This window comes from Nannobrachium achirus (assembly GCF_963921795.1).
Source record: "Nannobrachium achirus genome assembly, chromosome: 22".
In the NCBI taxonomy this organism is placed as follows: Eukaryota; Metazoa; Chordata; class Actinopteri; order Myctophiformes; family Myctophidae; genus Nannobrachium; species Nannobrachium achirus.
Window position 1 is genome coordinate 47,255,094 of NC_137829.1, and position 25,023 is coordinate 47,280,116.

At 41.6% G+C, this 25,023-nt stretch overlaps 1 protein-coding gene across 1 annotated transcript in view; it reads right to left on the reverse strand.

Moving 5' to 3' along the window:
• Positions 1–25,023, reverse strand: part of asic4a (acid-sensing (proton-gated) ion channel family member 4a) — a gene marked incomplete at its 3' end in the record, with an annotated part of 310,423 nt that overhangs the window by 13,082 nt on the left and 272,318 nt on the right. Inside the window, exons 5-8 of the mRNA XM_080752929.1 lie at positions 15,988–16,041; positions 5,569–5,722; positions 1,697–1,788; positions 1,071–1,150 (exon numbers count right to left, since the gene is read on the reverse strand). Of these exons, the coding sequence (XP_080609055.1) occupies positions 1,071–1,150; positions 1,697–1,788; positions 5,569–5,722; positions 15,988–16,041 (380 nt within the window). The remainder of the gene's footprint in view (positions 1–1,070; positions 1,151–1,696; positions 1,789–5,568; positions 5,723–15,987; positions 16,042–25,023) is intronic.

Sequence of the window (25,023 nt, forward strand, 5' to 3'; positions counted from 1 at the left end):
TGGACGGCCGATCTCATCTTTAATGTCCATTATCTCAAAACTACACTTTAGAAGCTAGGATGGAGGCAGATGCTCGCTTATTTTACACAGTTATAAAAGCTCCCGGTCGGCCATTACACAACTCCACGTGGACACGCATCGGTTCCGGCGCACGATCCGATGACGTCAGACCGGAAGTACTTCCGGTCTAGACTTCTGGCCTTCAAAATAAGACAGCGGCCGTTAATGGGGCCGGGAGGGGGCACTCTGGACCCCCTAATCCGTTAATGTCCTGGGCTCAGAATGAGTTAATATAAAAAAGGAGATTATTTTTTTCTATCACATAAACATTTGAAGGACCCCCTGGAGTAACTCTGAGCCCCCCTGGGGGTCCCGGACCCCCTGTTGAGGACTCTGGTCTATACAAACACAACTGACTCTATGTCCTCCCGTCGGGGGCTCCTCACTGGATATGTAGGATATGACAGCACTGACAATACAGTGACAACTGCTGTATTGTCACTGCTGTCACTAATGTGTGTGGGGTCGGGGTCAACTATGTTATAATGACAAAACTGGGAAGAAAAAAACAATATTTTCTTTACATTATTGAAGATTTTATTTTTTTATAATGGATTCAATTGATATAGTGTGATTTAAAGCATGATTCTGGGAACAAGCATTTAGCCCTATTTTCCATAATGTTTTATGTGTAAAAGGTTATTAGGGGCAACACATTATAGTCCTGGGGAAACTTGATCTATTCCTAAGGTAAATGGCAGGGATAGGGAATCAATAGGGAATCAATGGGAGTGGGAATCAATAGGGAATCAATGGAAGTGGGAATCAGTAGGGAATCAATGGAAGTGGGAATCAATAGGGAATCAATTGGTGGAGCTTCACAAGACAGTTAGCTTACTGTAGAATATAGTCAGCAACCGTCAGCAACCACACTCGCAATTTCCAATTGCATCTTTCTAGTTATTATATATTATTAATTATGTGAATATTTTACACATAAGAGATACACAATAGCTGTAGCAGCTGTGCACGTGGTTCAGGTGTGTGGTGATACAGGGCCTTGGTTGTACCTCGTAGATGTAATCCAATATTTCTAGGATCGTCAGGATGCTGGCTCCGATGAACAAGCCCATCTGGCCCCCAATGTCACCTGTATAGGAAGAGGACAACAATAACATATAATAGATGGCAAGGACAAGCGCAGTTCTGACTGGAGTTGTTATTGGTGGAAAAAGTAATACTGCAATGTAGAAATACTCTGTTAGGGCACGGTCACAATGCACTTTGAGGGCGGATTCTGCCCTCAAAGTGCATTGTGACCGTTGCATTTCAATGGGAATGGAGCGGATTTTTGCAGCGTAGAATAAAAGTGTGGTGTGCCCTTAAAAGCTAAAGTTCAGAATTCAAGTACAAATAATCAAAATGTACTTAAAGTACCAAAAGTATAAAGTACTCACTATGCAGAAGGTCCCATTGCACAAGTTGCCAATGTATAAAATGTATTAAAAAAATCTTTTGAAAATAGCAGATCTACAAGCTCACAATGTGTCGTGAGCTTGTAGATTGGCTATTTTCAAATGGCCAAAAAATGTATAAAGGGTTGTATAAAGTGGTTTTGTAATTGTAATAATAAAATAAAAATCTACAAATTACCCAGGGGTCCCCCTAACCACTGGTCTATGATGAAGATGCTTACCCAGTAGACCCGCTACATCATAGGCTTTCTTCTGCTCTATCGTTTCATAGTTCAGGGCTTCAAAGAAGATGTCCAACACCAGGAAGTTGTCTCTGGAAATAAAGAACATCTAAGTTTTAGTTAGGTACCGGTATGAGCCTCTATTGACCAGCTCTTATCAAAGTATGAGTTAATAATATAGCATCACAATCAGTTTAAAGGACAACTTTGTTTTTTTACAACAAGGGCTCATATTTTAGATTGTAATTAAAGAATGTAAAAGATGAGAGTTAAAATGTTTTCATTCACTCATTTCTATCGTTTTAGAGATTTTCATTATTTTGATTTCAGTGGCTGGGGCATGCGTACAAGTGGCTAAATATGTCTTTTTACACAGAATTATAAGCCCATTCCCAAGATGCACCGCAATCTTTCATGGGCAGATGAGACTTCTGGGGTTACTGTAAATAGCAATAAAGAAATTCCAGGTTTATTCTGTCTAAAAATACATATTTAGCCACTTGTACGCATGCCCCCATCCGTACGCATGCCACCACGTTTTAGCATGCTAAAAGTGCTAAAACGATAGAACAAAGTAAATGAAAACATTTTAACACTCACTTTTTCTTTTCTCTAATTACAATCTAAAATATGAACCCCTGTTGAAAAAAAAAAACACTTTTTTTTACTGTTTGTCTACACATTTTGTATGTCCATGGCAAAAAAATATATATTCTGACAAAAATGTCCACCGCAAGCCAGCATGGCGATGACCCCTGATTTGGGGGGTTCTTCATTCCTTGGAAATGGAAAAAAATTGAGAACTACTGGTTTATAAATAGACCAAAACAACAATGTCAAAACCAGTAAGACTCCCTATAAGCGACCGTCAGGTCGCATACACAACCTTTAGAAGGCAATCATAGCCAAGGAGGGAATACGAGAAATGGGTTTTTTTTTTTTTTTGTTTTTTTTAGTGGCTGTGCATTGTGCAGGCGGCCAATGAGAGGGTTTCTTGAAAGGGGCTTTTTTGATACACGCGGTGGCGCTAGAAGAGGGCCATGTGAGAAATCAGGATCAGGCTGGAGGTTGTGAGTTGCCATCCAAGGAGTGTGTGTGCAAAGTTTGGCATGGATAGGGTAACGGTTCCGGACAGAGTAGGGCAAAAGTGTGACGTGACGGACAGACTGACAGACCGACTGACTGACAGCCGGTGGAGCTTTTCATAGTAACTGTGACCTGACAGTCGCAAATCAAATCCATCGAAAGTCCATGGATTTCCAAACACATGTTCATTTTGGGGGTTCCTTCCCTGGATATCGTCGTTGTCGGGTGAAAACCTTGTATGTCCACAACCGTTCGTTTGGTATTTTTCATTTTAAAAATGATTTAAACTAGTGAAAACAGCCGATCTACAAGCACCCAACGTCTCGCACTGCAAGGCGTTGTGTGCTTGTAGATCTGCTGTTTCCACTACTTTTGTGCGACGGCCATGTGCGATGAAGCAGGGCTTTACTTTGCGGAAGAACATACAAATTTGAAACTCGGAGATACGAGGTTTCTGTCGGACAGTGACGATATGAAAAAAAAAAAAAAGTTTGAGAACCACTTTCTTTATAATAAGACCAAAACAATGACGTCACATACAATCCATGGAAAGTTCATTTTCTTATCGTTTCACTGTGGCCTCAACGAGCCGCGCCGCCGTAATAAATCCACGGGTGATTACACTAAACACACACTACATTGTGTCATTTTCATGTCGGCAGTAAATTATGGGCGATGGCACTGTGTCACACCACCGGCAATTAACATACATCACCGTAACGACCGTGAGATTATGGGGTGGATGAGTGAGACAAGCTACAAAACGATCCCAGATGACAAGCATCCGTCACCGCGGGACGGGGAGGGAGTCGCCCAGTGGCGTCAGTTCAGAAAAAGCTAAGGTATGGCAACATGACTGGTGTCTTGAACACCAGTCATGTTGACTGGACAAAGTCCCGTTTCTAAGGTTTCTTGGCTGCATATGGCAGCCTGACAGTTGTTCGAGTGCGGCTAAACTTGGCATGTTAGTAAATGTGCCACAATTAACAATAATGCATTGCACCTGTGGAGCTGAAATGTGGAGAATACAATTATAAAACCTTGTTGAAGTGACCATTTTGTAAAATGTTGCATTTGTAGTTATTTTACTGTATTTTAACAACATAATAACCAGCACAGATAAAGAGACATTCATGTATTTATATTTAAAAGTAACTTTTATTTCCCCCCCCCTGAACCCAGGGTATGGCAGCTGCATACCCCTGCCATACCCAATTGACGCCCCTGGAGTCGCCGTAATAATGGACTCCAGAACGACCTGCCTGGCTGGACCACGTGGTGGAGAGAGACCTGATCCTCACCCAAACCTCTTATCTCCGTATTTTAACTCTTTGTGTTTAGGTAAACTAACGCCTCTACTTGATCACACTACAGCAAGGGTCTTCAACAGGGGGTCCGGGTTACTACAGGGGGGTCCTCCACATCTTTGTGTGATAGAAACTTTTTTTTCTCCTTTTTTTATATTAACCACTTGAACCCTAGCGTCCATATTCTGAGAACTTTAGCCAAAAATAGCAGATCTACAAGCTCACAACGCCTCGCGCTGCGAGGCGTTGTGAGCTTGTAGATCGTCTGTTTTCGTCAAAGAGGTTTGGTGTAGAGGGGGAAAAGAGCAGTCTAAGTACAGAGTGAAAGGTCAAGATTATTAAGTATTGACGGTTCAAGTGGTTAAATATCTGAAAACACAAATTGACATGAATCCAAAATACACTGATGATTGTGCTGTCAAACGATTAAATAATAGAATCTATGAAAAGGTTGTGGGGGTCCCTGCTTCATCTCTCTCTCAACTAAGGGGTCCTTGGCCTGAAAACGTTGAAGACCCCCTGCACTACAGAGTCACACAAAAGCATCAAAAGTCACAGATCAGCAAGCTGGAAAAAGAATTGAGCTTGTACATCTGCTACTTTTACATTTGAATCTTAAAAAAGTTACAGTATTTAGACATGAGAGTTTTCCACCCGACAGGCCTACAAATTGCAATGTGTAGGCCAAGTCAATAGAAATAAGCTGCTTGACCAGACCTATTCTGCTATAGACCAGACCTATTCTGACACTACCTATCATTCTGGGAGGGGAGGGAGCTTGTAGATCAGCTAGTTTTGGTGTTAAAAAAATTGATAGCTTCAATGATTTGAAGCATTTAACCCTAACCCAAAAGATAAAGTATTTTTTTCAAAAAATCGGAAGCCAAAATGTCCTCCAATTCTGGAATGACCCTTATTCAAAACGAGCCACTCTGCAAACTTAAAATGTCAATCATAATCGCAAGGAATATGAAAAATCCCCCCTAAGCCCCCCCACCCCACAACCGCAATTCTGATGAAGAATATTGAAGGAATAAATAAATAAATTATAAATGAATATGTGAAAGACAATTGGCCGACTTCTATGTAAACCATACTATAAAATCATACTTTTTATGCTGGAAAGCGTCTTCAGCCTCACAAAAACCCTATCCGATCACCTACAGTCCTCAGATTTGGAGCTGAAAACTGCCAATAATCTTGTCTGTTAAATTATCCGTACCCTAAAAGTGAGAGAATCTCATTTGTCATATTAATACTAATGGTTTGTTGCCAAAATGAATTAGCCCCTGCTCTAAAAAAGCCATCATTGTAGTTTGCACTTAACTCGCGCAAAGACAACAGACCCGGGCCCCTTTGTTCAGGGCCCCCTTGATCTGAAAACCCATGGGGAATAAGGTCTAATTTCGCCACTGCTCAAAACCACGGCCACCCGGGCGAAACACCGGGAAAGGAGAGAGTCCCTGTTCGTTCACATACCTGATGTAGTCCTCTGACTTGTCGTACTTCCTGGAGAGGTAGCGGGCCGAGCCCTTGCTGGGGATCTTGACCATGGACAGCTCCTTGCCGTAGCGGGTCAGGTTGCAAGGAGTCTCACAGGGACAGGAGTCCCCTGTGCTCTTCTGGAGCAGGGCTGCAAACAACGACCACAATAATCAGGGAATATCTTAAAAAGTCCTGGAATAAATTCCTTACCAAACAATTTCTTCACCAATTTCTTCAACATCTCACAAAGACTGAAATTCAGCTGAAAAAAAAACATCTGTTTTAATGAATCGTCCAGACATGCTTCCTAGACATACCAGACACGCTGTTGTAGCCTGTGAAGGGTTAATAGCCTGTTTACCAGGGCTAAAGAAAGCAATGCTGCCTCGAGCTCTCGCGAGATTCTCGCGAGACTTCCGCTCTAGCTCTCAGACCCGAGGTAGGAAGTGGCCGTGCTCATTGCTTTGTTTACATCAATGCACAGAGCGTCTCGCTAAAACACTGTGTGTGGTGACTGTAGGAAGCATGTCTGGACGATTCATAAAAGATTTTTTTTTGGAAGCGGCCGAAATGTGCGCTTTTGGATAGAGGCGATACGCCCGTTTTAGCAGTGGGGACTAATCTACAGATCTCAGAACAGCTGCATAAATGAGACATATCAACCGAACCAGGTAAGAACGTCTGTGGAAACATTGGGGTCCTATTTTGGTCTGTATTACTCCTTTAAAGCATATTTATTTTAGTGTGTTTTTTCCTGTATAGTTAAGTTAATGGGACCCCAACATTCAGCAGCTGTAACGGATTCACCTATAGGGAAACAGAATTTCAGTCTTTGTGAGATGTGTTACTAGGAGAGACAGCCGCTGGCCGCCGCGTCCACGTCCATGGACGCGGCCGTTGACGTGTCCATGGACGCGGACGCGAAAAAAACGTCCGTGGACGCGAGGCCGCGTCCACGGACGCAAACGGCCGGCCGTCCCGGCCGTGGACGCGGCCGTGGACGCGGCCGTGGACGCAGACGGCCGGGGACGCGGCCGTGGACGAGGCCGTGGACGTGGACGCAAACGGCCGGCCGTGGACGAGTCCATGGACGAGGCCGCGAAAAAAAGGCAGCGAAAAAAGAAAAAAAAGGTGTCTATTGTATGTATTTTTTGATGGAGAATTCAAATATGACCTTCTTTTTTGCATAGGACAACTCTAACCTGCATCAATTGGTATTTTATAATTGCCAATTGTACCCTATCCATCTGAAAAACAAATTGGATGTCTATTGTATGTATTTTTTGATGGAGAATTCAAATAATACCTTCTTTTTGGAATAGGACAACTCTAACCTGCATCAATTGGTATTTTATAATAATATCCATGTCTAGGCCACATATATTGTTATGTTAATATGGTTAACTACTTAGAAACTGGCACCCATTGGTCATTATCAATTGAATAGGCTGATATAATGCTCTATTTCCCATAGAGCAGCTACATAGTCTCAAATAGATAAAACAAATGATAATTGTCTGTTCTGTGAAAGATAAGAGTAGGCCTATGTTGTAACTGTCTGTCCAATGGCAGCGAGTTAGGTCATGTTTTGTGTTCCTTTAACTTAACTCTTTGAATTAGCTTGGCTCTCTTTTTAACTCATGAATGCAAAAGCAGTCTTCTAAAGTAACCATAACAATGAATTTGCCTTTTAAATCATGTTAAACCACAAAGCAATAAAACACTTAGCTTCAACTCAAAATAGTAACCTTGACTTAATGTCTAGTGAACAAATGGACTCTTTAGCTACAAGAAAAGGCACACAATAACTCCACACAACTGAGTTTTATATAGAAATAAATATTTATAGAAAATGTAAACAGTAAGTATAAATAAATAGATGGATAGATGGATAGATAGATAGATGGATAGATAGATAGATAGATAGATAGATAGATAGATAGATAGATAGATAGATAGATAGATAGAGTCACTTAATGACAATTATAAAAATTTGTGAGCCTACACACTCACACACAGACCCTAAAAGCCAGCAAAATGAAATACTACCTAAGTTAACCTTAACTTGTGTCAGACTTGAATTCAAATGCAAGAGCAGCTTTATATAAATGTAGTAGTAGTAGTGTTATGAGAGGGAAGGTGATGTTTGTTCAGACTAGCAGGGACTTAGGTGGGACAGTTAACAAAGCATTATCCAGTTTCTGTCTATTGTTGATCCCTCCCCCCACCACCACCCTGATTGGTCCATCAGAGTCATTTTGAGTATTTAACATAGCCCTGTTTTAGCTCCATGACACAGTCATGACACAGTTACATGTGTGCAAGTTCCTGATGCTGAACTCTCTTCTGGACTAAAGGTGAAGTATAAATAAATAGATGGATAGATAGATGGATAGATGAACAGATGGATAGATGGATAGATAGATAGATAGATAGATAGATAGATAGATAGATAGATAGATAGTAGGTTGATGCACCAATTGATGCAGGTTAGAGTTGTCCTATCTAAAAAAGAAGGTAACATTTGAATTCCCCATCAAAAAATACATACAATAGACATCCAATTTGTTTTTGAGATGGATAGGGTACAATTGGCAATTATAAAATACCAATTGATGCAGGTTAGAGTTGTCCTATCCCAAAAAGAAGGTAATATTTGAATTCTCCATCAAAAAATACATACAATAGACATCCAATTTGTTTTTCAGATGGATAGGGTACAATTGGCAATTATAAAATACCAATTGATGCAGGTTAGAGTTGTCCTATGCAAAAAAGAAGGTCATATTTGAATTCTCCACTTTTTTTTTTTTTTTTCGCTGCCTTTTTTTCGCGGCCTCGTCCATGGACTCGTCCACGGCCGGCCGTTTGCGTCCACGTCCGCGGCCTCGTCCACGGCCGCGTCCCCGGCCGTCTGCGTCCACGGCCTCGTCCACGGCCGCGTCCACGGCCGGGACGGCCGGCCGTTTGCGTCCGTGGACGCGGCCTCGCGTCCACGGACGTTTTTTCCGCGTCCGCGTCCATGGACGTGGACGCGGCGGCCAACGGCTCTTGCTGGTTACTAGACACCTTTACAAACACATTGGTGAAGACATTTCTTGGTAAGGAATTTATTCCAGGATTGGACATTATTTCTGAAGATATCCTCTGTCTACAAGCACATGCAGTACAGTCTGCTTAGTTGTTTCCATATAGTAAATTAACACCCTATTTCAGGGGTCTTCAACAGGGGGTCCGGGACCCCTATGGGGTCCTCAGAGTTACTGCCGGGGGTTCCTCCAAAAGTGTGACTCCTTTTTTATATTTACCATTTGAACCCTAGTGTCCATATTCAGTGTCCGAGAACTTTAGCTAAAAATAGCAGATCAGATCTTCGGCTATTTTCGAAAAAATAGGCTTGGTGTAGAGCAGGGTTCCCAAATAGGCGGCCCGCGGGCCATTTGCGGCCCGTGGGGGGCTACTGTCTGGCCCCCACCAACCCCAGTAATAATGGTGGTATAAGAGCAGCAACAACACTAGTATATTGTCGTCGTCGGGTGGAAACCTCGTATCTCCAAATTTGTACGTTCTTTCGCAAAGTAAAGCCCTGCTTCAAGGCCGTCACACAAAAGTAGTGAAAACAGCAGATCTACAAACACACAACTGTGTGCTTGTAGATCTGCTGTTTTCACTAGTTTAAATCATTTTTAAAATGATAAATGCAAAACGAACGGTTTTGGACAGATTTTCACCCGACAACGACGATATCTGAACTGTCGCTGGAGTAGCGGGAACGCCACCGTTGCCCCCCTGCAATGTTGTGGCCCTCGGCTTGGTACCCTAGACATGATTCGGCCCTTGGGGAAAACTAATTGGGGAACCCTGGTGTAGAGGGTAAAAAGAGCAGACTAAGTACAGAGTTAAAGGTCAAGTTTATTAAGTATTGACGGTTCAAGTGGTTATCAGAAAACACAAATTTACATGATTCCAAAATACACTGATGATTGTAGTGTCAAACGATGAATGAAACTATATGGAATCTATGAACAGGTTGTGGGGGTCCCTGCTTCATCTCTCTCTCAACTAAGGGGTCCGCAGCCTGAAAACGTTGAAGACCCCTGCCCTATTTGATCATACTACAGCGTCACACAAAAGCATCAAAAGTTGTTGATTCGCAAGCTTTTCGTGCCATGTTTTGAGCTTGTCGATCTGTTACTTTTGCATAAAAAAAAGGTGAATCCTGAAAGTGAAAAGTAACAGTTTTTGGAGGTATCCACCCGACAGACGATATTACACATTTCAAATACAATCTGCTTTTTTTTTTTTTTTTTTTTTTCACTTTCAACCAAAACATTGCCAACATGGCAGGTCTACCAGCTTACATCGTATCGTGTTGCGTTGTGAGCTTGAAGATCTGCTAGTTTAAACAGTCATCATAGGAAGAGGAAGAAGGTATAAGGGCAGATGCACACTTTTAGAGACAATTTTTTTTTCGGGGAGTCACAAAATCTCCGCAGCACCGAACAGCCGAATTAATGACGGTATGCATAGGCCCTGAGGCTTACGTTGTTAACATGCTGTGTAATATGTGCATGTGTTACTTGTGATAGCCTATAAATCACAGATGCATCCAGATTTGCCAGGTAAAAAAACTAAAATAAAGAATCTTGATAACTATTTGCCAGTATTCTGTCATAAAATCATATTAGATACTAAATAATTACAATACTTTTTTATATTACCATTATAGTATAATACAGATATGAGGTGTATTAAACATAATTTATGGAGACAGTCTGCTGCTAAAGAATGACTTGCTTCTTTAAAAGGCGTACAGACGGCACAGTACAGCTTTGCAGGCTGGCACTGCTCCAAGTCTCATTGCAAGCAGCAGGGACGTGCTGGGCCCCTGATTCAGCCCGGGAAAAAGAGTTGGAGTGGCCCTCATTTTTCTTAATTTTTTTTGTTATATTTCGTCGTTGTCGGGTGAAACCTTGTATGTCCAAAACCGTTTGTTTTGTATTTATCATTTTAAAAATGATTTAAACTAGTGAAAACAGCCGATCTACAAGCACACAAGTGCGAGGCGTTGTGTGCTTGTAGATCTGCTGTTTTCACTGCTTTTGTGCAACGGCCTTGTATGATGAAGCAAAGTAAATTTGAAATTTGGAGATACAAGGTTTCTGCCCGACAGTGATGATTTACTTGGAACGAAGGCCGACATTTTATTTAAAGGGGGCGTGACACGGCCAAAACAGCTAATTAAGGCTATCAAATTAGCCAATTTTTTAATGATGTCATGTACCCCCGTGTTAAATGACCCAATCAAATTAATTTATTGTAGTTACTGTACTGAAAGTAGTACTTTCTGTACAGTAACTGAAATAAATTAATTTGATTGGGCTAATATGGGGGGAGGGGCGGAGTCGATTATCCATATCATTATCTTTTGAAACTGCCCCAAAAAAAGCTGTCCGAGGTGTGTTTCCGACTTTCTAAACCAACTTTAAAACTATCAGTTCTAGGGGTAAAAAATATATAGCATTTGCTATAAAATCAATGGTTAGACCGATAAAAAAGTACATGTCTTCTTCAAAAAAGGTGTCAAAAAAGGTGTACGAGGGTCAACACGCTTCTCCCCGTCTATGAGACGGTTTTGTCGGCCATACCCTGCTGTCTCTTGCCCTAACCTGACTGGAGCACCAGACCGACCGGAGCAAGCCATGTCCTGCTCCGGTCTGTGCGCTGTGCTCACCGGAGCACAGCGGCCGGACTGAGGTCCGTGCGTGGCTCATATCCTACACTCTGTGTGTGTGTAGCCTGTGTGTGTGTGTGTGTGTGTGTGTGTGCTTTCGCGCGCGTGTGTGTGTACACACACAATAGCTCTCGCAAATAGCCGTGCGGTGCAGCGTTAGCTAACAACAAGCCATCACGTTGTGCGCGGCACCGCACGACGGACGAAGTATACATTGCGCGGCACCGCACGACGGACGAAGTATACATTCACTACTAACTGATACGGCCCCGCCTCCTTTTCAGACTGTTTGAAGAAACACCACGTGACCTACTGTATCATAATGTTAAATTTCGGCCGGTGTCGCCACTCCTTTAAAGTTTTTTCCTAATGGCCGGCCTGGACCGGCCGGGAATGAACCGGCCGTTCGGGAGTTGTCCCGCTTTTCCCAATGGCCAGCACGTCCCTGGCAAGCAGACAGTGGGATACAGTAAATACCTGCTACCAGGGGCGTCGCACCAAATTCTGGGCCCTGCGGGTACAAGGATTCACTCACATTTTGTGCTTTAACTATTAAAAAATAGCAGATATACAAGCTCACAGCGCGGCACCGAGTGCCGCGCTGTGAGCTTGTAGATCTGCTATTTTTGAAAAATCGTGAAAATGTGTGTCTTTGAATATTTCAAATCCTTCTAAGGTTTTTTTTTTGAAAAACCTATGTTTCTATGTCAGTGGTGCTCAAACTTTTTCATGTGAAGGACGCCCAAAATGATGTGATGTATTTGGCCACGAACCTCTCCCCATCTCAAAATATTTAGTTCCAGAGACCCCCCCACCAGGAGCAAAATTTGAGTTACAAATGTTCGCTTAAAAAATACATATATTCAAAGATTTGCTCACATTTTCACGAGTTTTCAAAAATAGCAGATCTACCGTACAAGCTTGCAGCGCGGCACTCGGTGCTGTGCTGTGAGCTTGTATATCTGCTATTTTTAAATAGCTAAAGTATAAAATAATGAAGGCCCCTCCATCTTGGGCCCTAGTAACTCAGCCCCCCCCCCCCCCCCCCCCCCTTGTGACGCCCCTGCCTGCGAAAGTTACAGAGGCTGCAAAATAAATGACAAAATAGCAAAAAAAATTACTACTTTAACGTCTGTTTTTCTACTTTAGTGTTACACTGTAGTGTAGTTTGACAAGCTAGGGAATTAATTTGTGAGGAAAAAGAAAGAAAGAAATGTTGAAATATGGAGATACAAGGTTTCTGCCCAAAAGCAACCAAGTGCACATTCACACGGCGAGACGATGTCACACACACACACACACACACACACATGCAAAGAGCGTAGAAAAAACAAACAAATAAATGTGCATGTCAAGTGCACGACACAGAAAACAGATTGTTTTCTGAATTCTCTCTTCAAAATCTAATTTCATTCAGTCCAAACAAAAGGGAGAAAAACCACTGATAACGGCAATTAATAATAAGAAAAAAAACTGATGATTAATGTCTTTTACAACTGCTATAATTAGGCTATTTGTATGCAGCAGCAGAGGCTGCATCTATTCTTGGGACTGACGTGAGGGGGTGGGGGGGGGGGGGGGGGGGGGGGGTGGACCCACCACCACCTATGCTATATAAATATATAAATTATAATTTAACTTATTACCTTTCACAAAAAGGCGAGAATTTATTCACACCATTTCAAAAGAGAATATAGATTAAAAGAAATATATGGCCCTTTCTTGTTTGATATATCTAAGATTTCATTTGATCCGCCCATTAAATGGTGGTTCGGAAATCACAGGAGAAAAAAAAAAAGCGAGCGAGATAATTAAATTTCTGCCTTATTTGCCCCGCTGGATGATAATTGCGCGTATATTCGTCTAGCCGCGGAACTAATAAAGCATCTCTTTTTAGTGCCATCAAAATGCCACGGTCCCTTTGTGCCGTTCTAATGGTGATGATAACGGAGAGGGAAGAGAGGTCGGGGAGGGCGGGGGGGGGGGGGGGGGGAGGGGTCACGAGCGTTGGTGAACGACGGGTGCCTAAATGGATATCGTCGCTGTCAGTTGGAAGGAAACCTTGTACGTCCAAAACGTTCCCTTTTTTGTTATTACTTTAAAAACAACTGTTTTTACTTTGAAAACAGCCCGATCTACAAGCACACAACGCCTCGCACAGCGAGGCGTTGTGTGCTTGTAGATCTGCTGTTTTCACTACTTTTTGTGCGACAGTCTTGTATGATGAAGCAGTGCTTTACTTTGCCAAAAAAAAAAATCATACATTTGAAACTTGGAGATACGAGGTTTCTGCCCGACAGTGACGATATGCTGTATCGTTCCTCGTCGGGTGGAAACCTCATATGGTTCCAGAAACTGTTACTTTTCGTGCTTTTCATCAGTGGTGTGAAGTAACTAAAGGGGAGAAGCACCCATTTTCAACACTATGTGACCTTTTTCTTATTTCCACATAACAAAACTCAAAAGGTATATTAATGACATAGTTCAATGTTGAAAATGGGTGGTTCTCCCCTTAAGTACATTTACTTAAAGTAAGTACTGTACTTAATTTTTAGGTATTTGCACTTTAGGGTGCACACACACCAAAATACCTATGAGAGTGGAATTTTAATTTTGAACATTTCTATCCACGAGTTTCCAGCGCCCCATAGTGCATTGCGCAGACGTCTGTACCGAGCTTCCGGCGCCGATTTACAAGCTCACAACGGGTTGCATCTGCGAACCGACGTGAGCTTGTATGTCTGCTGTTAAACCCGGAAGTTTGGTCCCGATAGTCTCCAGTAAACTCCCGCGGAAACTTGTGGATAACTAATCAATGCATTTTACTCCATGAATACGTAGGATAGGCATCCATAAGCTTTCAGCTCCAGCAGCCTATTCCTTTTGATCACCTGTAACAATGATTATGTGGATGTATGACCTGCATAAATGTATGTGAGTGATCAAATAAACTGAACTAAACTAAAAAAAATAAAGAAAAAAAATGTATTGTCACTAAATGTATGTCCTGAAAACTGTTATTTTTCATCAGTGGTGAAAAAATAGGCCTACTTAATTGCTTTCCTTAAGTAAGAGTATCACAAGTAAAACCATAATAGCAAGTGCCGACCGTAGGGGCACTATGAAAAGTTATCAAAAAACATGGTTTTCTTTGACAGAGAGATATGAGGTCAATGAGGAGGCATTTATTTGAGTAACTGTGCAAAAGCAGTGCTGTGTGACTGTATTGGCATCGAAATGTAGCCTACTTAAAGTATCAAAAATAAAAGTAGGCCTACTCAATGTTCAAAATGTCAAAAAGTTTAAAGTGTATAAAAATAGCAAATCTTGAAATCAGCAAGCTCTTGTGAGCTCTTGGGAGCCTGTAGATCAGCTATTTTCATAATGTGTGTGTGTGTGTGTGTGTGTGTGTGTGTGTGTGTGTGTGTGTGTGTGTGTGTGTGTGTGTGTGTGTGTGTGTGTGTGTGTGTGTGTGTGTGTGTGTGCGTGCGTGCGTGCGTGCGTGCGTGCGTGCGTGCGTGCGTGCGTGCGTGCGTGGAACAGAAAGCTTTTTTTTTTTTTGCTTGTAGATAGGCTATTTTTAGCAGCTGACACAGCTGTAGCATGACGAAGTACAGAAGAGCATTTTAATTTACACAAAAGACACATAAAAACATAAAAAGTTGGAGTCAAAGATACAAGGTTTCTGCCTGGCGGCACCGACGACGCCCCGCAGTAATAGAAGCATCACTTTGTTTATTAAAAACTAATTTGCAGCGTGATGGAAACAGGCACGTTGTCGAGGTGCTTGAATTGACACAATCACAATGAGCGGGGAAAAAAGCAATCAAGCCAGCCCACCTGTGTGTGTGTGTGTGTGTGTGTGTGTGTGTGTGTGTGTGTGTGTGTGTGTGTGTGTGTGTGTGTGTGTGTGTGTGTGTGTGTGTGTGTGTGTGTGTGTGTGTGTGCGCGCGCGCGCAGGGGTGTCACAAGGGAGGGAAAAGTGGGACTGAGTTACTAGGGCCCAAGGTGGAGGGGCCTTCATTATTTTATACTTCAGGTATTGAAAAATAGCAGCTATACAAGCTCACAGCGCACGCTGCAAGCTTGTAGATCTGCTGTTTTTTAAAACTCGTGAAAATGTGAGCAAAAATATATGTATTTTTTAAGCGAACATTTGTAACTCAAATTTTTCTTCTGGGGGGTCCCTGGAACTAAATATTTTGAGATGGGGTACGTGGCCAAATATATATCATTTTGGGGGTCCTTCACATAAAAAGTTTAAGCACCACTGACATAGAAACATATGTAAAAAAAAAAAAGAAAAAAAAAAGGATTTGAAATACACATATATAGACACAAATTTTAAAGATTTTTCAAAAATAGCAGATCTACAAGCTCGCAGCGCGGCTGTGAGCTTGTAGATCTGCTATTTTTCAATAGATAAAGCACAAAATGTGAGTGAATCCTAGTAGCCTACCCAGGGCCCAGAATTTGGTGCGACACCCCTGTGTGCATGTGTGTGTGTGTGTGTGTGTGTGTGTGCGTGCGTGCGTGCGTGCGTGCGTGCGTGCGTGCGTGCGTGCGTGCGTGTTTACGTAACATGGGTTATTTACTGATGGCAATGCCGTTTCATTTTCAATTTTCATAATGGTGGGGAGGTAAATGAAGGAAGAAGACTATAAGTGTTGTTGCCTTACCGAGCGCTTTGTCGACACACTTGATTTTACTGGGAGGGCAGATATCGGCAGTTCCTGGAGAAAGAGCAGAGAACACAAAAGAAGGAGCGTTGATCAATCAGGGAGACAAGATGATCAGCCGTGCATGTCTGGGGGGGATAGGGGGAGGCAGTCCCCAGAGTCGTGGAAACAGTACTCAATCGTTTTACTTAAGTAAAAGTATCAATACTGCAATGTAGAAATAGTCTGTTACAAGTATAAGGCTACGGTCATACCAAACTATCTACGTTTTGCGATGTTTTCCTTGTTTTATTTTAATTTTTTATCATGTCCACTTGTTGTTGCTGACCAGTGTTGTTTTTGACAGGAAATTTTGATTTGATTTGATTTGAGTCTTTTGAATAAAATATAATTTAGTTTTAGTCATAATTTAGTCACCTGAAAAGTTTTAGTTTTAGTCTAATTTTAGTCGACTAAATATCTTAATATTTTAGGCGACTAAATCTACAGTTGATTTAGTCAACTGAAATGTATTTTGGCAGGCCTTGATGGCATCGTAGTGACTTATTTTACACTTGGTTGCGTGCTGAAAATAGCATTTTTATTTTCACGCAACACCTGGTAGCAACCAAACATAAAATGACTGTCTTCTCCACTAGTCCCTCCCTAACGTTTTAGTCTAGTTTGTATTTTGTTGACGAAATTGTCAATATATTTAGTCTTAGTTTTAGTCATCACAGCTTAGTTTTTATTTAGTTTTCATCAGTGAAAAAAACACAGTCGACAAACATTTTTCGTCAGAGTTTTAGTCGACAAAATCAACACTGTTGCTGACAATGGTAATGTGGGAGGGAGCCGTACATTTTGTGGTAAAAGCTGCACTCATTAGCACGAACGCCACGCTGACAGGCTGTTGTGCTGTTGTACAAGCAAGGGCAACGTCTTCAGATTCACTCCGGGACCCTCGCTGACACCGACCGACTCATTAGGGTTCAGTCAGTGTCTTGCCCAAGGACACTTCGACATGTGCACAGGAGGAGCCGGGATTCGAACCGCCGACCGACCCACGGATCATTGGACGACCTGCTCTACCTCCTGAGCTACAGCCATCCATCCATCCATCCATCCATCTTCAACCGCTTATCCGGAATCAGGTCGCGGGGGTAACAGTTCCAACTGAGACTTCCAGATTTCCTTATCCCGAGCAACTTCCTCAGGGAGTATACCGAGGCGTTCCCAAGCCAGTTTGGAGATGTAATCCTGGTCTTTGGTCTGCCACGGGGTCTCCTCCCAGTGGGACGTGCATCGAGGACCTTCCTAGGAGGGCGCTCGGGGGGCATCCGTACTAGATGCCCAAACCACCTAAGCTGACTCCTTTCCAAGCAGTGGCGTAACAACATTGTGATAGGCCCTGGTGCAGATATTTGTTGTGGGCCCCCCAACCCAACCCACCCACCCCTATATACACAAGCGCAAGTGACATTTGAAATGTTTATTTATGTCCACATAAGCAGAAGTACAAGAATGTACAAAGGACATAAACAATATCATTGCAGTAAGCACTGGCGCCTAACTCTGTCCCCACTAGGGGGAGCACAAAGCTAGGAGACATTTGGCGCGAAAAATTGTGTATTTCCGGTTATAAGGTCGGCCAAAATGGGTATTTTTGGGTATAAAGTCAACTAAAACGGGTTACCTTTATTAAGTCATTTTCGGGTGTCTTTGGGGCTTCAGGGGAGGACCTGGATATGTTGCTTGGTGCGCACCTTTTTTTTAAATAGGCCTATAAACATGACCAGGGCTCTGACATGACCAAATAAATAGAACACTAGGTCTACAATGCAAGCCTTTCAGTGCTGCACATTAAATAGACACGACCCATCCTGACTGATTGACACACAGCTGACAGGTCTCAAAGGATGATTGGACAAATTATCATTCACTCGGCACTCCACCAGCTAGGGCCTAGCCTAGGCAGCTACTCAGCACCTAAACCCATTACCGTAATACTTGTTGCGGCCGCGCAGATGCATTCCACCGCCGAACGTCATTACCGTATTACCAAGTGTGGTCGCGCAGACATATTTTTTTTTCTTTTTTTTTTTCCTCTTCCTTCATGGGCCCCTGTGTGTGTGGGCCCTGGTGCGGCTGTACCAGCTGCACCTCCATATTTACGCCACTGTTTCCAAGTGTAGGAGCAGCGGTTCTACTCCAAGTCTCGGGTGAATGAACTTCTCACCCTATCTCTAAGGGAGATACCAGCCACCCGTCTGAGGAAACCCATTTCGGCAGCTTGCACCCGCAACCTTATACCTTCGGTCATGAGCCACCCCTATTATTCATAAAATGAGGGCTAGATAGGCGCAGGAGGAGATGAGTGTCATCCAAAGCGACGCGGGCCGTCTCCGAGACGCCGGAGCGTCTGATTGCGTTGAGAAATGGAGCATGCTGCCCGGGACTGGCTCCGCCCCCCAAAGGCACATTTAGAAAGTCTTTAAAAAGTAATCAATGCCTCACCTTGTTGCAGACAAACATGTCAGGCAGGCCGGGGGACGGAACGCTAATGACAGGTGTTTATTCATCAGCCATACAATTGATTGAGGCGCGGGAGAGAGAGAGCGCATTTGGCAACATCAGAGATGGCAAAAAAAAAATTATGACAGAGTTCTCTTTTTTTTTCCTTCCATGGACCGCGGGTCCTGCTCCTCTTCAATTTGTGAAATTAAATATTTATTAGGAGACATTAGAGTCGGCGCGCATGGGGGAACAAAAGGTTTAATTATCGTGAGATGTGAGATATCATAGGCTACGGTGCTATTCTTCCACCAGGGCCTCCTCTCAATGGAGAGACCCTTTTTTTTCCTTCTTTTTTTCCTTTTTTTTTAAGATGAAGCTGTTAAGCTGCGTTTTTCGGGCCGAATATCGGAGTGAATTTCGGAGCGCGTGAATAAAAAAATCAACCTCACGTTATGTCAGTCACGTTTGCACACTGCCGCCCGTTTCGCGCACCACTCGGTCCCTTGCTCTCTCTATCTCTCTCTCTCTCCTTGCCCTGAAAAACGCATTTCGCAACGAAAAACGCAGCAGTGTGCAACCACCTTTAGACGCTGAATCGATTCGTCATCTGAAGAAACGCAGTAACATAGTGCTAAAGTAATATTATTTCTGCAGTTGTCTTGGCTGTGATGGAGTCATTATTGTGCATGATCTATCCATTCTGAACCTTTTTCATTTCAAAAAGACCCCCGGTTTGGTACGCATTATAGGCCGCAGACCCCCATTTGAGGCGATTTCATTTTTCTTTTCGCCTCAGAGTTTTGTCAAAATGTTAATTTAACTCATAATAGTACACTTACGGACGTTACAGGCCCACGAGGGTCCATATTTATTCAGAGATCTCAGTTAGAGGATGAGCCCCTTGAGCAGGGGCGTCAATTGGGTATGGCAGGGGTATGCAGCTGCCATACCCTGGGTCCAGGGGGGAAAATAAAAGTTACTTTTAAATATAAATCCGTGGATGTCTCTTTGTCTATTTGTGCTGGTTATTATGTTGTTAAATTACAGTAAAATAACTATAAATGCTACATTTAACAAAATGGTCACTTTAACAAGGTATTATAATTATATTCTCCACACTTGTATTCTCTCCATCTTGACAGAATGGTATATTCCCAGGTTCCGCAGGTCAGCTGCACAGGTGCAATGCATTATTGTTAATTGTGGCACGTTTACTAGCCTCGGAAACCCAGACTTCTTTTGGTGATCGGAAGAAAAAGAAGTCTGGGCAAACCCCCCTATAACTGTGCTGGCTCATGACATTTTAATTATATAAATAAATGTAGCCGTTCAGATATCTTATTTTACATCAGTATTGTTCATGTGAACTGGTTTGTTTAGGCTTATCCATTATAATGATAAAATCACTATGATTTATCAGTCGTTTTCCACGCGGATCACTTCCTCATTTACTCAAAGTAGACAGCAGGGGGAGTCATGTCCCTCCTCATTTACTCAAAGCAGACAGCAGCAGGAGTCATGTACCCCCTGCGTCATTTTGAGACGTCGGAGGACGCGGCGAGATCCGCCGGCCAACAAATAATGTCTGCGTTCCCTCAGAGTGCACGTTTACTAACATGCCAAGTTTAGCTGCACTTGAACAACCGTTCCAGGCTGCCATATCCAGCCCAAGAAACCGCAGAAACGTGGAGAAAAAATAAAATGTATCATGCCTGTTGCTAAGGTATGGCAACTTCGCGCGCGTGCAAGACACCAGTCATGTTGCCATACCTTAGCTTTTTCTAAACTGACGCCACTGCCTCAGGCACAACACACAAACCATAACAATGAATAGAACGTGTCAACAGACATACAGATCTACTTAACTACATCAACACACACATAAGTATTCTCCCACCAACTCAAACCACACTACATCTGTTACCAGTATCATCTGAACTAGTGGAAGAAGTCCACCCTGGCAAACTCGCCAAGCTCTGTATAAATACTAGTAAGACGCCTCAGGGTGGCCCTAAAGGGCGATGTCGCGCCAATTCTTGGCCATCTGGCCAGTGATGTATATCGGACCAGTTACCCATATATAGAGATCCATGTACTGTATATAGTACATGGGTGGGTGACGTGACGTAACGTTTTTGCTGTCCTCGGTGTCAAACATGTATAAATAAAAAATATATTTGTCAAAAACCTTCTGAATATTGTGCAGGACCTTAAGCTTTATGTGAACTTACTCAAGATTAAAACATTTCATTCCTCATTTCTTCAGAATCTTCAACCAAACATGGCAAAACTCATATGGTGTGACTGTCCTGACCTTGTTTCTCAAAGTGGGAACTTGAATAAAACTAAGAAAAAGAATTGCTAAAAATCATTTGAAAATGAATTTAGGCTAAAAAAAATGTCTATTTTGAGCCTATATCTTTTCAAAGTCAAAGCATAATGTTTTCAGTCATTTCTGATCAAAAACATTTTGTCCCCCAACCCAAAATCATTTGGTGTGACACTAGTTTGGAAAAATTAAACAGGCAATTATTTGGACACCTATTGGCTAGAGAGGTCCTTCTTCTGTAAGGCTATTCAGCACTCCCAGCACAACTGCAAGACAGGTGTCTGAGGTGAGTTATGATTTTAACATTTTCATGAAATGCCATCTTGTTGAAACGTTGACAAACTCACCATTCTGGATGTCTTTTGGTGTGACACCTTTTCTTTAAAAAAAGCTTAAGTTATTTGAAGTTTTGGTCATATTTCCATGTAGATCTAGGCTGCTTTGTTATAGCTAGCATGCTGTTAGCATGCCAATGTGTACATAGTAGCCTCAAGGTAAACCTAAATGGAGAAAACAGTAATATGGTGTGACACTTAATCATATGGTGTGACATGTCTGCTTGTCACACCATATGACTTGACTGTCACACCATATGATTTATACTGTATTTAACTACAGATATAACAACAAATAACAAAGTTCCATGTTTCTTTTGTACATTTAAACATTTGTTTTAAACATTTTTACATAAAATGTAATTTAGCTTCATTCAGTGATACTTCAAATTCATCAGACAGAGCAGAAACCCCTTCACAGAAACTTTAACATATTGTTTCAATCTAAACAATATTTTCTCTTTGTCTTAAACTATACATTCCATTTTCTTTTGTCAGCTGGAAAATGACAAGTGCTGAGAGAACGAGAAAGTACAGGGAGAAACTAAACAATGACCCAGCAAGGAGAGAGGAGCCAAAGGGGCGAGACTGCATTTTCTACAAAGAGCAGGAGGTTGTCTGTGGCATAGCAGAACCGCAACAAGGCAGCCGGTTTGCTACCCTCACCAAATACGACTGGCTGATGTACAATACAGTCTAAATGTATAATCTAATCTGATCTAATACTTTTGTACTTTCACTCACTGGACTGGACAGTGGACAGTGTTAAGGTAGGACCCGAGACAAAACTAGCGAAAATAGCTGATCTACAAGCTCTCAACACGTTGTGCTGCGAGAGCTTGTAGATCAGCTATTTTCGGAGTTGCGCAACCCAGCACTCTTTAGCTAGTGGAGATGTGGTGTAATGTCATGATTCCTAATTACATTTGTTCAACACAAAAAAATGCTGTGTTCAAGTTCAGGAGACTTCGGAAAAAAGCAATTTACCTGAATGCTGAGTTCTGTTTCCACTAATTGGTGTTAATAAAATGTTGCCTTCAATGCCTTGGCTCCAAGTGTGGCTATGCGCCTTATTGTCCCTTTAGGATCCTTCTGCCGTGGGCCGGCAGAAGACTTAGGTGTGCGTAGCATTCCTGTGCACATCCTCATCATCCATCTACTACTACAATTGTTTCTTATCCCATGTTAAAGCCCTACAATAATATCCTGTTCAGAAATATTAAGGCCATGTTATCCTGGGTAATTGTTTAATCAATCAGTAAAGTTCAGTACTCACTAATAGGTAGGTTAAAACACAGTTTGCTTTGACACGTGGGTCAGTGACGTGACGCCCCAAAAAATGTGTTTTTAAAAAAACTTTAAATTGCAGGCATAAAAGTTATTTACTTTTGTTCTACTCACTCTCAACCTTATGGAAATACATTTTGTTTTTAGATATGTTATTGGAATCAGACTTTATTCAGCAGTTTGTTGTACTTGTGCCTAAAATCGTCATATGGTGTGACATGAAAATAATTGTTCATAAAATGAAAATGGAGTACATCTTTCTTAAGTTACTCACTTTATCAAAGTCCTTTATCATAACTAACCAGTGATCCACTATAGTTTTTTGAAAATTAATTATATCTGTATATTTTTTTCATAATCGACACTCTGTGTGAGGCCCATGTTCATGATCTTACAACATATTTTAAATGTATTCTGTCAAAACTTTCTCTAAAATTACACAAATATTTGTGACTCTTCCTGATAATATTCTCTATGTAATCCATAAACATTTTTTTGGTTTAATCATTAATAAAGGTATGATTTCTCACTATTTGGAATGTCACACCAAATGATTTAGTGTCACACCGTATGATCATATCTTCATGTGTCAAAGCAAACTGTGTTTTAACCTACCTATTAGTGAGTACTGAACTTTACTGATTGATTAAACAATTACCCAGGATAACATGGCCTTAATATTTCTGAACAGGATATTATTGTAGGGCTTTAACATGGGATAAGAAAGAATTGTAGTAGTAGATGGATGATGAGGATGTGCACAGGAATGCTACGCACACCTAAGTCTTCTGCCGGCCCACGGCAGAAGGATCCTAAAGGGACAATAAGGCGCATAGCCACACTTGGAGCCAAGGCATTGAAGGCAACATTTTATTAACACCAATTAGTGGAAACAGAACTCAGCATTCAGGTAAATTGCTTTTTTCCGAAGTCTCCTGAACTTGAACACAGCATTTTGTGTTGAACAAATGTAATTAGGAATCATGACATTACACCACATCTCCACTAGCTAAAGAGTGCTGGGTTGCGCAACTCTTAAAATAGCTGATCTACAAGCTCTCGCAGCACAACGTGTTGAGAGCTTGTAGATCAGCTATTTTCGCTAGTTTTGTCTCGGGTCCTACCTTAACACTGTCCACTGTCCAGTCCAGTGAGTGAAAGTACAAAAGTATTAGATCAGATTAGATTATACATTTAGACTGTATTGTACATCAGCCAGTCGTATTTGGTGAGGGTAGCAAACCGGCTGCCTTGTTGCGGTTCTGCTATGCCACAGACAACCTCCTGCTCTTCGTAGAAAATGCAGTCTCGCCCCTTTGGATCCTCTCTCCTTGCTGGGTCATTGTTTAGTTTCTCCCTGTACTTTCTCGTTCTCTCAGCACTTGTCATTTTCCAGCTGACAAAAGAAAATGGAATGTATAGTTTAAGACAAAGAGAAAATATTGTTTAGATTGAAACAATATGTTAAGGTTTCTGTGAAGGGGTTTCTGCTCTGTCTGATGAATTTGAAGTATCACTGAATGAAGCTAAATTTCATTTTATGTAAAAATGTTTAAAACAAATGTTTAAATGTACAAAAGAAACATGGAACTTTGTTATTTGTTGTTATATCTGTAGTTAAATACAGTATAAATCATATGGTGTGACAGTCAAGTCATATGGTGTGACAAGCAGACCTGTCACACCATATGATTAAGTGTCACACCATATTACTGTTTTCTCCATTTAGGTTTACCTTGAGGCTACTATGTACACATTAGCATGCTAACAGCATGCTAGCTATAACAAAGCAGCCTAGATCTACATGGAAATATGACCAAAACGTCAAATAACTTAAGCTTTTTTTAAAGAAAAGGTGTCACACCAAAAGACATCCAGAATGGTGAGTTTGTCAACGTTTCAACAAGATGGCATTTCATGAAAATGTTAAAATCATAACTCACCTCAGACACCTGTCTTGCAGTTGTGCTGGGAGTGCTGAATAGCCTTACAGAAGAAGGACCTCTCTAGCCAATAGGTGTCCAAATAATTGCCTGTTTAATTTTTCCAAACTAGTGTCACACCAAATGATTTTGGGTTGGGGGACAAAATGTTTTTGATCAGAAATGACTGAAAACATTATGCTTTGACTTTGAAAAGATATAGGCTCAAAATAGACATTCTTTTTAGCCTAAATTCATTTTCAAATGATTTTTAGCAATTATTTTTCTTAGTTTTATTCAAGTTCCCACTTTGAGAAACAAGGTCAGGACAGTCACACCATATGAGTTTTGCCATGTTTGGTTGAAGATTCTGAAGAAATGAGGAATGAAATGTTTTAATCTTGAGTAAGTTCACATAAAGCTTAATGTCCTGCACAATATTCAGAAGGTTTTTGACAAATATATTTTTTATTTATACATGTTTGACACCGAGGACAGCGAAAACGTTACGTCACGTCACCCACCCACATGAAGATATGATCATACGGTGTGACACTAAATCATTTGGTGTGACATTCCAAATAGTGGGAAATCATACCTTTATTAATGATTAAACCAAAAAAAATGTTTATGGATTACATAGAGAATATTATCAGGAAGAGTCACA